This window comes from Piliocolobus tephrosceles, chromosome X, assembly GCF_002776525.5.
Source record: "Piliocolobus tephrosceles isolate RC106 chromosome X, ASM277652v3, whole genome shotgun sequence".
NCBI classification, from domain to species: Eukaryota; Metazoa; Chordata; class Mammalia; order Primates; family Cercopithecidae; genus Piliocolobus; species Piliocolobus tephrosceles.
In genome coordinates, this window is record NC_045455.1 from 1,045,158 (window position 1) to 1,059,404 (window position 14,247).

The 14,247-nt window shown below is 44.9% G+C and overlaps 1 protein-coding gene across 1 annotated transcript in view; it reads right to left on the reverse strand.

The window, feature by feature from the left end:
- The window catches only part of F10 (coagulation factor X), a 30,812-nt gene that overhangs the window by 8,516 nt on the left and 8,049 nt on the right, over nt 1–14,247 (reverse strand). Inside the window, exons 3-6 of the mRNA XM_031934984.1 lie at nt 5,957–5,981; nt 4,967–5,080; nt 3,703–3,834; nt 813–1,057 (exon numbers count right to left, since the gene is read on the reverse strand). Coding sequence (XP_031790844.1) covers nt 813–1,057; nt 3,703–3,834; nt 4,967–5,080; nt 5,957–5,981 — 516 coding nt within the window. The remainder of the gene's footprint in view (nt 1–812; nt 1,058–3,702; nt 3,835–4,966; nt 5,081–5,956; nt 5,982–14,247) is intronic.

Below are 14,247 nucleotides of genomic sequence, written 5' to 3' on the forward strand. Positions count from 1 at the left end.
AAAAAAAAAAAAAAAAAAAAAAAAACTAGCCGGGCGTGGTGGTGGGTGCCTGCAATTCCAGCTACTTGGGAGGCTAAGGCATGAAAATCACTTGAACCCAGGAGGTGGAGGTTGCAGTGAGCCGAGATTGCGACACTGCACTCCAGCCTAGGCAACAGAGCAAGGTACTGTCTCTGAACAAAAACACCTCAAAGAGTGATTTTCTTTTTTACCTTTCAAAACAAGTAGATGTGTTTTTCTCTAAGGTACTATCTGCCTCCATAGGATTTAGGTGTTTGGGTAAAAAACATTTCCAAAATTAGACATGAAGCAAGGACACCAATTCTTCCTGCCTCCCATCAAACAGAAGAGCAGATGGAGACCTCATCCACCCCTGTGCCGTCCTCTCGCCTGCTGACACCCTGCCGTGGGCTGTTCCCTGGCTTTAGCCCTGTATCCTGGTATAGGGGAGGTTTGAGGACACTTGAGCACCTGGCTGCACCTTCTCCCTCTTTTCTGTTTCACAGGACAGCAGCATCCTGGGCACGCCGCGGGTAGCCACGGAAATGCCCAGTGGGATGGGGGTGAGGCGGACGTTACCCGGGGCCAGCCTCTCCCTCAGCCCCAGCCACTTCCCTGTGGAGCTCACAGCCTCCTTGGCTGCCCAGAGGGAGGCGACAGGTAGGTAGACTTGGGTGGCGGAGACCCTCTGTCCTAGTGCGGAACGATGCCTTCCCGGATTGCTATTCCGAGTGTCGGGCTGGCCTCCCCGAGGTGCACAGCCTCGGACAGGTGGTCCGCCCAGCAGGCCCGAGGGGCCGTCGCACTGTTACCTGCCAGGGACACTCCCCGTTCTTGCATTCCCGGCCGCCCACGATCCTGATGAGGTTGTTGTCGCCCCTCTCGGGCTGCGTCTGGTTGAAGTCAAGCAGGTCAAAGGGGTTCTCGGTGGCATCCAGGTCGGCTGCGTCTTCCGGCTTCCATGTGATGCTGTCAGGGGCTTCCCCGCTGCTGTTGGTGGCCTGGGCCACTGACCTCTTCCTGCGTTCCAGGGTCTGTTTCCCACAGGGGTAGGGTCCTGAAAAAAAGAGGACGGCCGGGGCCTTCAGCACAGACAGAGGCTCCCCACACCCTGCATGGCTCACCCTGGTGGAGAAGAGTCAGAGAGCCGGGAGGCAGAGCACGGGGGCACCCGGAGGGGCAGCGGGCCTGCGGGGCAAGCCCCACATCGGCAGGGTCGGGTCCACGGGTGAGCGCAGCCGTCCGAGCGTTGGCCTCCCCTCACGTGACAGCCTGTGAACACTGGACCCCAGGCAGCAGCCCGGGCAGCGAGGGGAGTGTGGGCGTCTGCGATTTGCCTGGAAATGCAGCAAGAAGTCAAGAAAGCTTGACGGATGGACAGAGCCAAAGGGGCTGGGCAAATGGGATGAATGCACCTGGCCGGCGGACGCCGACGGGAGAACCCAGGTGCTGGGCCTGTGCGGCTCCCTGCGAAATTCTTTCCAGTGTGCTGTGTGTTGGAAAAATTTTCCTAATGAATGAAACACTGAAGAAAAAAAAGTTTTCAGGTAGAAGGAATAGCGCACGCAAACAACCGGAGGCACAGGAGAGTGTCTGGAAGAACACAGCTCCTGGAGAGGCCATGCTAGATGTTAGGAAGCTTCCTTTTGTATAAGCAATTCTCCTGCCTCAGCCTCCCGAGTAGCTGGGATTACAGGCATGTTCCACCACACCCGGCTAAGTTTTTCTGTTTTTTGTAGTGACAGTGTTTCACCATGTTGGCCAGGCTGGTCTTGAACTCCTGACCTCAGGTGATCCACCCACCTTGGCCTCCCAAAGTGCTGGGATTACAGGCGTGACCCCACCGCACCCAGCCTGAACTTTTTGCACTAGGAAGTAGTTTACATAATTTTATTTTCACACATCACACTGTTTTGATTTTTTTTTTTTAGATGGAATCTCGCTCTGTCGCCCAGACTGGAGTGCAGTCTTGGCTCACTGCAAGCTCTACCTCCCAGGTTCATGCCATTCTCCTGCCTCAGTCTCCCGAGCAGCTGGGACTACAGGTGCACACCACCACGCATGGCTAATTTTTTTTTTTTTTTTGTATTTTTAGTAGAGACAGGGTTTCACTGTGTTAGCCAGGATGGTCTCAAGCTCCTGACCTTGTGATCGTCCACCTTGGCCTCCCAAAGTGCTGGGATTACAGGCGTGAGCCACCGCGCCTGGCCCACCCTTGGTTTTAAATGGATTTGTGATTATTTCTAGAATTAAAAAATATTTGCATGTATGTCAAGAAATGACTTTAGTTAAAATATTTTTTAACCAGCTTAAGTTTGAATGTCATTGCCAGTAGCAAGGTCAGCCACGGTGTCTTTCACTTGCTGAGAGATTTCAGGCATATAATTGAAGCAGTGCTTGAAGGATGCATCTGGAACCCGGTCTTTTCCTCATCACTCATCTTTGGAAGTAAATTGTTTTCAGTAAGAGGGATATGAAAGAAGGAGTGACAGGCCGGGCGCGGTGGCTCATGCCTGTAATCCCAGCACTTTGGGAGGCCGAGACGGGCGGATCACGAGGTCAGGAGATCGAGACCATCCTGGCTAACACGGTGAAACCCCGTCTCTACTAAAAAATACAAAAAACTAGCTGGGCGAGGTGGCGGCGCCTGTAGTCCCAGCTACTGGGAGGCTGGGGCAGGAGAATGGCGGGAACCCGGGAGGCGGAGCTTGCAGTGAGCTGAGATCCGGCCACTGCACTCCAGCCCGGGCGACAGAGCGAGACTCCGTCTCAAAAAAAAAAGAAGGAGTAACAGAACGCTGGGGAGGGACCTGTGTCTGGAGGGACAGTCCTGGCAGCGGGGGCAGGACACAGTCTAGGGGCTGAGCCACACCTGAAGCCGGCAGGTAAGCTGGGTCACCAGGCTCTTAGAAAGGCGGGCCTGGGACTCTGCACTTTGTGCCCCTGGGCGAGGCTGACGCTGTGGGTCGAGCCGGCTATGAGTGGGAGTGGGGTCACTATGCAAGGTGCAGCTGTGATGCCTGGGCCCCGCCTTCGGGGGCCCCACCTGTGCTGGCCGTGCGGAAGTGCCCGCAGCCAGGCGAGCCCAGCATAGGCGATGCCCACGGGGTGAGGACAGGGAAGCTCGTCCCCACCCTGCCCAGTCCCCGGCCTGTCCTGTGCTCACTGCCCTCTGGCTGCTTATTGTCCACATTCATCCAGGAAAAGAAAAACTAAGTTCAATTAACACTGGTCCTGGTAAAAGGAGCTCAGAGCCTGAGTGTCCTCTGCCTCCCACCCCAGCCCCGCACCTCAGCTCCAGTTCCTCGGGCCAGCTCTGCCCTTCGCCCGCCCTGGTGCTTTGAACCCTCGCACTGGATCCCCCACAGTCCTAATGCAGACTGAGGGCCTGTGGTGGGCCAGGCATCGTGCAGAGTGCTCCAGGGATGACCCAAGCAGTCGGGCGATAGTGTTGGTCCCATTTGTCAGATGGGGAAGCTGAGGTTAAACAGCACATTTGGCTTACAGAAATAATGGGTCTATTTCCAAACCTCATGGTCTTCATGTTTGAACCACCTGGGCCCAGAGCCCAGGGCTCGGTCCTGTCCTGTTGGTGCCGCTGTTACCTGCCAGGCCCACACAGAACATGCCCACCAGCATGGGCTTTTCCTCCCTGGCCCGGCCCAGCGGCAGCTGGTGGCTGTGGCCCAACGTGCCTCCTACCTGTGGGAATGCAGGCCTTGCCGTTGTCAGCCAGGGTGTACCCCCTGGCGCAGGAGCACACCACTGAGTTCTGCTCCTCGTGGCAGAACTGGTCACAGTCTCCGTTGTCCAGGCTGCAGAGCTTCCGTGTGACTGCAAAGGAGAGGCACATTGACTCTGGGGACAGCTGGGGAAATGGAGGCTGGGCTGACCCAAGGGTGACAACTACATCCACTTGCCTGTCAGCCACAAAGCAGCCACTGGGTTGAGCAAAGGGCCAGAGCCAGGCAACAGGCACACTTGCCTCGAAGGGCAACCTCGCGGGTCACGGGGAGTTCGTGGTGCCGTGCCTGGTGGAGCCTGGCTTCCTTGGCAGACGCCAGGCTCCAGGGACCTGCCCCTCACACCTCCGGGCTTGCTGGCGCCCCCTGCCCCAGTAGCACTCACATTACGGTGACTCCACATCGCTCTGTGTGGGTTTTGATGAAAAAGTAATCACAGTGCAAAGATCAACATGCATGGAATTTTGGAAAACGTTCATAATAGCCCTGGGAGCCTGAGCACGGTTATGCCTCGTAAGTTACCAAATGGTGTTCCAGGGAGGCACTCTGGACTTATAATGAAATGATGCATAATTAATATTCCCATCAGGGAAAATTCAAAAGTAATCCAATCTAAGAACATGGTATAAAGATGATCAATTAAGTACTTTAAAAGAAATGCAAATCTTTTTCCTTAGGGAAAATTGATCTAATAGTAGCCTAACTTCTTATTTAAAAATTAACCACCACATTAGGGAAAGCACTTAGTGATTTTTCCGTGTAGAACTAATTAAATGTATCAAGTTTTTATAATTGGACAACCACAAATATTCACAAATACTGACACCTGCATCCACACACATAAATAAGAGGTGATTTAGAATCACTGCACAGGGTCACCAGCAGCAGGAATAACAGGGCAATGCACTTGGCCCTACGGAAAACAGAGTCTGCTCCTGTTTACACATGAATGGATCACACGCTTCTTCGATGTTCTACAGTCTCTCGTGGAGGAGCAGAGAAGTGACTGTGTCTCTCTCATACCCCCAAACCGAGTCATTTGGGGGACATATTGGGGCTTTTCTTTTTCTATTGCTATAGTGGCACACTGTAATAGAGCCCAGACTTTGTAAATCGGAAATGACTTAAGATTGTTTCATCAGGCATTTTCACTTCTTCCCCCGTCCCACCTGCCACTCTTCAGGGGAGTATGATCTGAAGGTATACCGAGCAGAGGAACCTACACAATTCACAGTTTTTGCCTTCGAATCCTTCTGAACAGGTGCAGGTGTATTCCCCAAGGCCGTCTCTACATTCGCCCTCGTTCTGGCAAGGACTGGTCTCACACTGGTCGCCATCTGCAAAGAGAGGATTTCGAAACTGGAGTCTGCAAGCTGTTTCCGGCATCATGGAAACAGCTTTGCTGTGCTAACCTTGGCACTGCTGTTCAGATAACTGGAAAAGGCTTCCTGTTTCTCTGTAAACAACTCCTCCTCTTTGGACTTTATTTGATCCACTCCCTTTTGTGGCCATGTGTACGTGATGCCTTTATCTAGGTGGATCACCGGCCCGGCTTTTTCATTTTTTTGCCAGTGTTTTGCAGTGTGTTTACAGTCAGAGGTGACCACAGGGACCAGCTGGAAGGATAGAGGAAAGGTGAAAGCCTGATGCTTATTTCTGGGCTGGGCCTTGATGGGAGAGGAGGTTAGGGTTCCTCTTTCCAAATGATCCTGGGGCAAAATGAGAAGGGCACACACTAACATGGGGCTTCCCATTTCTTGGAGGATTTACATAATCTAATTTAGAGATAGGCCCAGTTGTCATTCTGAGAAATGTGAATACTGTTACCAGGCAGTCATGACTGATGCCATTTCAGATGCTATTAAGCATGAAATGAAGGTGGTTACCTTAGTCGGGAATCTAATCTTTCATACTCTGTTTTTTGCTTTTACCAAATACACTTGTATTTTAGAAAAGTTATCATGGAATTTGGTATCCTCAAATGAGAATGAACTGATTTAAATATATATCTCTAATTCAATAACAAAACTAGGATTAGTATAAAATTACTATAAAAACTCTTACAATAACTATTATGGAAACACCCTGTGGGAAAAAGTCTTAAATGAATAAAATTTAAACAAAAGCAGAAAGGAGATTCAGGAAATATGTTCAAAACTCAAATGTCCTAATGAACCCCCCTCACTTAAGGTTAAAACAGAAAAAATACTGACCTTTGTATTTATTCCAGAATTCATTCTACAAGGAAAAAAGAGATTTAAAAATATATTAGGGAAAACAGACATTTTATACCAATAACAACCACAATTAAATGACTCAAGCTGAATAGGATATTTTCCCCAACAGAAGTCACTTTCAGGAATGAATTGTTCAAGAACTATTCCATCTAAAGAGGAAGTATTCAGCTCTTCTGCATCTGTGAAGATGTGGCTTCAGTCATCTTAAATGAACCATCTTTGTTGAATATTGAAAATAGTTTCAAGTTAATTACCTAGAAATGGGTTACACCAAAAATAGCTTACTCTGTTTGCTACTCCTGAGCTGGTCAATGGATGGTTTTTAGTTGCTCTGCCTGAGCTAAACATTCAGACAAGGGTCACATGCTTGTCAATAGTCATTACTTAGTTGAAAAATACTCGTTGCTGATTAGCTTAAAACAGGTCATCAAGAACCTAGATTACACTAAAAAATGTCCATAGTCTTATTGTTTTTTAACTCTCTACAGCTGGTTGAATATTGGCCTCTCTGTTAATTCAGGTCCACCTGCAGCCTCAGAATATAACCTTAATTGGAAATCGGATCTTTGCAGATGCAACTAAGCCAAGGCTGTAGATGAGATCATGCTGGCTCAGTGGGCCCTAAATCAAGGAGAACATCCTTATAAGAGACAGAAGTCACACAGAGGCACTGAGAGAGAAGGCCATGCGAAGATGAAAGCAAGAGACTGCAGCGATGCGTCTGCAATCCAAGGATGCCCACGATTGCTGGGTGCCCCTGGAAGTGAGCAGAGAGCCTGGGACAGAGACTCTCTCAGACCCTCCAGAAGGAATGAACACTGCCGACACCTTAATTTCGGGCTTGTCTCCAAACCTGCAACAATAACTGCCTGTTATTTTAAGGTGTTTGTAGTGCTTTGCTATGGTTGCCCTAGGAAGCAAATACACGATCTTTTTACTTTTTTATTTTAAAAATTCTCACATAGTAAAACCAATGTTTTGGTGTACACTTCTATGAATTTCAACACATGGAGAGACTTGTGTAGCCACCAGCATCATCAGGATGCAGAACAGGTCCATCCTCCCCTAAAAATTCCTCATGCCATCTCCCCCACCTGCCAACCCTTGGCAAGCCCTGCCCCACCACTAATCTACTCTTCATCACAATGATAACGACTTACTGAGAATGTCATGTAAATGAAAGTGTATATTACAGGACAGCTTTTCATTCAATACAAAGCCTTTGAAATTCATCCAAGTTATTGTTGTATCAATAGTTTCTTACTTGTTGTTGCTGACAACTATTACATTGTATGGCTACACCCTGCAAAAGACATTTATCTTACTTCCAGCTTTTGGCAATTAGGAATAGAGTTGCTGGCCAGGTGTGGTGCCTCACACCTGTAATCCCAGCATTTTGGGAGGCTGAGGTGGGTGGATCATTTGAGGTCAGGAGTTCGAGACCAGCCAGGCCAACATGGTGAAACCCTGTCTCTACTAAAAATACAAGAATTAGCCTGGCATGGTGGCACACACTTATAATCCCAGCTGCTTGGGAGGCTGAGGCAGGAGAATCGCTTGAACCTGAGAGGAGGAGGTTGTAGTGAGCCGAGACTATGCCACTGCACCCCAGCTTGGGCAACAAGAAGACTCCGTCTCAAAAAATAAAAATAAAAAAAAAAAGACTAGAGTTGCTATATACATTGATATACAGGATTTTATATGGAAATAAGTTTTCATTTCTCTAGGGTAAATGCCCAGAAATGGGATTGCTGAGTCATGTGGTAACTTTATATAACTCTATAAGAAACTGTCAAACTCCTTTTCAAAGTGGCCGTGCCATTTTGCATTCCCACAAGCAGTGTATCAAAGTTTTGCTTTCTCCGTATCTTAACTAGCAATGTTATATGTCAGTGTTTTTTATTCTATAAGTATGTAGTCATTTTCATTGTGGTTTTTATTTGCATTTCTGTAATAGCTTATAATGTTGAGTATATTCTCACATGTTTATTTTCTATCCATATATCCTCTTTGGTGAGGTGGCTGTTAAGGTCTTTTGTTCATTGTTTAACTGGGTGTTTATTTTCTTCTTTCAAGTTGTAAGATTTCTTTATATATTCTGAATATGATTCCTTTGTTGGATATGTGATTTGCAAATATTTTCTCTTAGTCTGTAGCTTGTGTTTTCATCCTCTTAACAGTGTTTATTTTTGAAGTGCAAAAGTTTTTAATTTTTATAAAGTCCAATTTACTACGTTTTTCTTTTATTAATCATTCGTTTGGTGTCATATCTAAGAATTTTTGCCTAGCTCCATGTCACAAATTTTGTTGTATTTTGTCCTAAAAGTTTTACAGTTTTGTATTTTATCTTTGGATCTATTATCTATTTTGTGTTAATTTTTGTATAATTGTGAAGTTTAGGTCAGGTTCTTTTTCTGCATATAAATATATAATTGTTCCAACACTGCTATGGTCTCAACATGCCCCCCTATACATATGTTAAAATTTAATCAACAACGTAATAGTATTAAGGGTGAGATCTTTTTTTTTTTTTTTTGAGACAGAGTCTTGCTCTGTCACCCAGGCTGGAGTGCAATGGCGCGATCTCGGCTCACTGCAACCTCCACCCCCCAGTTCCCACCATTCTCCTGCCTCAGCCACCCGAGTAGCTGGGACTACAGGCGTCTGCCACCATGCCTGGCTAATTTTTTGTATTTTTAGTAGAGACGGGGTTTCACTGTCTTTTACACCTGAACTCACTATTCTGTTCTGCTGAGCTATGTGTCTATTCCTTTACCAATACCACCCATTAATAGCTCTGTAATTAATGTAGCTTTACAATAAGTCTTAAAATCAGGTAGTGTGACTCCTCCAATTTTATTCTTCCTTTTGAAAATTGTTTTAGCCATTCTAGTTCCTTTACCTTTCCATATGAATTTTATAATCAGCTTGCCTCTATTGGCTAAATTTTGATTGGCAGTGTATTGCATTTATAGATCAAATTGGCAGAAATTGATATCTTAATATGTTGAGTCTTTCAATCCATGAACATTGTATGTGTCTCTATTTATTTAGGTCTATTTAAATACGTTCATTGGAATTTTGTAGATTTTGGGATAAAGATCCTGTATATGTTTTATTAGCTTTACATATAAGTATATAATTTTCTTTGAAGCAATTGTAAATGGCATTTAAAAATTTTTGGCTTACAACTAACTGTACATTGCTACTACATAAAAATATTAAAATATGTGTGGTGACCTTATATTCTGTGACCTATTACACTCATTTGTAAATTTTAGGAGCATTGATATGGTTTGGGCTGTGTCCCCACCCAAATCTCATCTTGAATTGTAGTTCCCATAATCCCCATGTGTAGTGGGAGGGACCCAGTGGAAGGTAACTGAATCATGAGGGTGGTTCTCCCATGCTGTTCTCGTGATAGTATGTTCTCATGAGATCTGATTTTTTTTTAAAGAAGATTCCCCCTTTGCTTGGCTCTCATTCTTCTCCCTCCTATAGCCATGTGAAGAAGAATGCATTTGCTTCCTTTTCTGCCATGATTGTAAGTTTACTGAGTTCTCCTTAACCATGCAGAACTGTGAGTCAATTAAATCTTTTTTCCTTTATAAATTACCCAGTCTCGGGTAGTTCTTCACAGCAGCATGAGAATGGATTAAAACAAGCTTTTTTCCCCTTCACATTCTTTAGGATTTTCTATGTGCATGATCATGTCATCTTCAAATAGTGATAACTTTCTTTTTCTTGACTTATTGAAGGTCTTCCTTAGAGCTAGGGCTTCCAGTATAATGTTGGATTAGGAGTGTTGGGAATGGACATTCTTGTGTTATTCCCAGTCTCAGGGAGAAAACATTCAGTTTTCACCTTTAAGTATAATATCAACTGTAGATTCTTTGTAGATGAACTTTATTATGTTGATAAAATTCCCTCCTATTCATATTCTGCTGATAGGTTTTTTTATACAATCATAAATGGACGTTAAATTTTGCCAAATTTCTTTGTTGCATCAATTGACATGATTATGTAGATATTCTCTTTTGTTTATGTGGTGGATTACATAATTATTTTTAAATATTGAGCCAGGCATGTGTGCCCCAGATAAACTCACTTGGTCATGGTGTATTATTATTATTTTAAAAATATATTGCTGCACTGTTTGCTAATATTTTGTTGAGGATTTTTATGTCTAGGTTCATGAGAGATACTGTTATGTAGGGTGGTTTTCATTTTCATTATTTGTCTGGTTTTGACATCAGGGTAATGCTGGCCTAAAACAAACTGAGAAGTGTTCCTTCTTCTATTTTCTAGAAGAATTGGATATAGTCAGTGTTCTGTTTGAAATACGTGGTAAAATTCTACCAGTGAAACCATCTGTACCTGAACATTACTTTTTCAGAAGGTTTTCAATTAAGAATTGAGTTGGCAGTTATCTCTTTCATCTTGTGTATGTTTTGGTGGCTTGTGGTGTTAAAGAATAGTTTCACTTCATCCAAGTTGTTCAAATCTCATCCAAATTTATATGTGCAGAATTGTTCAAAGTATTTTCTTATTATACATTTAACATCTGCAGTTTCTGTAGTGATGTCCCCTCTCTTCCATTTCCAACATAAGTCCTTTTTCTTGTTTTTTTCTGTCAATTTTGTTTGAGTTTCATCAGCTTATTAATTTTGCCTATTATTTTTGTTTTCAATTTCTTTGATTTCTGCTTTTTCAATTTCCTTATGGTTTATTTTTTTTTCTAGTTTATTAAAGTAGAAGCTTACATAAACAATTTGAGACCTTCTTTCTTTTCCCATATGAGCGTTTAATGCTATAAATTTCCCTTGAAGCACTGCTTTTTTAGCTGCATTCCACAGATTTTATGTTACATATTCATTTTTGTTCAGCTCAAAATACTTTACTTCCCTTAAAATTTTCTCTTTGACTCACAGATTATTTATACATGTGTGGATTAATTTCCAAGTACTTAGGGAAGTTTCCAGTTATTTTTCTGTTAGTAATTTTTAGTTTAATTCCATTATGGTCAGAAAACATACTTTATGTGAATTCAATCTTTTTATTGAGGTATGCTTTAAGACACAGGATATAGTCTACCTTGTGGAATTTTCCATATATGGAAAGAAAGCGTACTTTGCTATTGTTGAGAATCCTATAAATGTCCGTTAGATTCAGGTCAAGCAATGTCTGGAAGACTGGAGGAAAAAGTGATAAACTCACAGTCAGTTGTATCATATCATACATCTAATTCTAATCTTACTCCTCAATACACTGCAATTTACTTTTTAGGGTCCTCAAATAGCTGCTGCATGCATTCTCTCCAAGTTTTGGAGCTACACTCAGTGGGAGAGGCAGTGTGGAATGTGCTTTCTTCATCTTATTTGGAATTGGAACTTGTTGATAACCTTTAATTCAGTCATCTCTCTCTGGAGAAGCCATTCTTAGGTGATAATCTAGAAGAAATGCATGCATATGTGTTTTCCTAATAGCAATATTTAGAAATAACTTATATGGCCAAACTCTGAGAGAGTAAATGCATCACACAATAAAATATAGCTTAGCTATAGGGTAGCTATATAGAAGTAAAGAAGAGTACTTTGGGAGGCTGAGACGGGCGGATCACGAGGTCAGGAGATCGAGACCATCCTGGCTAATATGGTGAAACCCTGTCTTTACTAAAAAATACAAAAAACTAGCCAGGCGAGGTGGCGGGTGCCTGTAGTCCCAGCTTCTTGGGAGGCCGAGGCAGGAGAATGGCGTAAACCCGGGGGGCGGAGCTTGCAGTGAGCTGAGATCCGGCCACTGCACTACAGCCTGGGCAACAGAGCGAGACTCCATCTCAAAAAAAAAAAAAAAAAAGAAGAGTGTCTGAGAAATGATGCTGAGTGAAACATAAACTTGGATCAGCATTATTTAATTAAAGACAAATTCTACCAGTGGGAAAAAATACATGTATATATAAGAAGTAGTTGAAAATGGTTCTGAAAATTCTAATTTTTTTCTATTAGAGAAAAATCATTTATTTGCTAACAAGGAATAAAAAGGAATTCTTCATTGAAGAATTAGAGTAGACCTTGATCTTTTGCAGAAATGCAAAGATATCTGAGTCACACAACTTAGACAATTAACATTTTCTAGAAAGAAGTGTCAATGTTGTGTTTCCATTTTATTAGTGGTTGCTACATTCTTTCTTGTCTTCAAGTTTCATACCAGGAGGCAGAAATATTTCCTTGATGTTGTGGGAGTCTATGAGAAACATGGTAACGCATTTGATTGTCATGCTCCAACTAGCTGTGGGCAGAAGCCCATATTCCAGGGTTGTACAGAAGCTTTCATCTATGAATGTGGCCTCATCATCTTCACTGGCCTTCTCTTGTTTGTCAGCAGCTGCTGCTGTTGCTGCATGGAAACCCTCAGCTATCTTCATGACAAATAGCTCAAAGTGCTCAATGAGACCCTCTCAGAATGATCCATTTGGTCAAAGAGCTCATTATCTGCAGGTGATAACAGATAAATGTGGGACTGATGTAAGTCACTTTCAGGAACTCCTTGACAAGCTTATCAAGGAGCCTGGATGTGTTCTGAGGTGGAAGACTTTCAAAAGCTTTTGATAGACATCACCAAGAATTTTTTGAGTTTCTTCAGTTCCAAAGAGGTTAGTTTCTGATAGCATCACACCCAGCACTTTTTCAAGCTCGTCTACCACGCTGATTCTCCAGAAGGGTGAGGAGAAGTCAACCCATAGGTTTGGTTTTCTGAGCCATCTGGATGGTGGGTGACCTTGTAACCACCTGTGATGTGCTTCATCCCTGACGTAATCTTTTCTTGGATTTCAATGAGATCATGATAGTCTGCACAGATCATGTAGGGTGGCAAATCAAATACATTCTTATTCCTTAACTGGCATCCAATTGCATAAATCCAGTCAATGCTACTAACCAGCATCTTAAGGTAGAGCCCTGGAGCAATTCTCAAATACAAGTTAATGCCCAGCTTGCTGTGGCAGGGGATGAAAGGCTTAGCCCCTGCTACCCCAGGATGACGTCATAAGGGTTTCAATGTCTAGAAATCTCAACTCATCCAAAAACGTTCTCACATATGTGGTGATCTTAGGGTAGATGATACACTGCTTTCTCAGAAAGTCACTCAGGATCAAGCCCAAGTACTCAAATAATATTGGGTCTCCTTTTCTTTGAAGCTAAAGTAAGGATGGGGCAACATGTGAGCCAGGAGACAGCCGTGCAATTTTGCAAGGGCTGATGCTGAGCTCACCCTTCTTGCTGTTTCCCAGATTTTCCTTGACTCTGAGTATGTCTCCCTGAGGCAATTAATTTATTGACTTATAATTCCTAGACCTGGCCATAACTTGCAACTTCACCCTGGTCCGTGGGGGTCACCAGAAGGTGAACTTTCCCCAGCTCTTTTGGCATGGATCTTCAGGGTGACATCAGTCAGGTGGCCCCAGGCTGCAGGCGACTGCACTCCTGGATGAAGCAAGTGAGTGACGTCCACATGGAAGCTGCAGGGGCCTTCCCCAGTAACCTTCGGCGGTGGCCTGCGCTGGGGGAACCTGTAAGGGGACTCCAAGTTTCCATTGGAGACCACAGTCAGTGGTGTGGCTGACAGCACCAGCCGCGGCTGGCCTAGCTGTTGCTCACTGAGCTCCGGCTTGGCCCCCTTGCGGCTACTTTCTTCTCTTCAGCTCATTCTTTTTTTTTTTTTTTTTGAGACGGGGTCTGGCTCTGTCGCCCAGGCTGGAGCGCAGTGGCTGGATCTCAGCTCACTGCAAACTCCGCCTCCCGGGTTCCCGCCATTCTCCTGCCTCAGCCTCCCGAGTAGCTGGGACTACAGGCACCTGCCACATCTCCCGGCTAGTTTTTTGTATTTTTAGTAGAGACGGGGTTTCACCGTGTAGACCAGGATGGTCTCGATCTCCTGACCTCGTGATCCGCCCGTCTCGGCCTCCCAAAGTGCTGGGATTACAGGCTTGAGCCACCGCGCCCGGCCTTTAGCTCATTCTTGTCAGTTGGGGATCACCGCCGCCCACTTCCACTTCGGAGCCCTGTCCTGCAGGCACCTTTCCTGAGGCCTGGAGTGAGGAATTCGAGACCCCCCAGCCATTTCCAGGTTCGACCGCAGCCCCGCCTCGTCGCGGGAGAGGGGGCTGGCGCCATCCGCGCGGAGCTGCTGCGGCTGCGCAATCGTGGCCTGGTGTCAGCGCGCTCCTCCTGCTGCGCAGGCGCAGTGCTGGGTTCGCGGCCCAGCCTCAG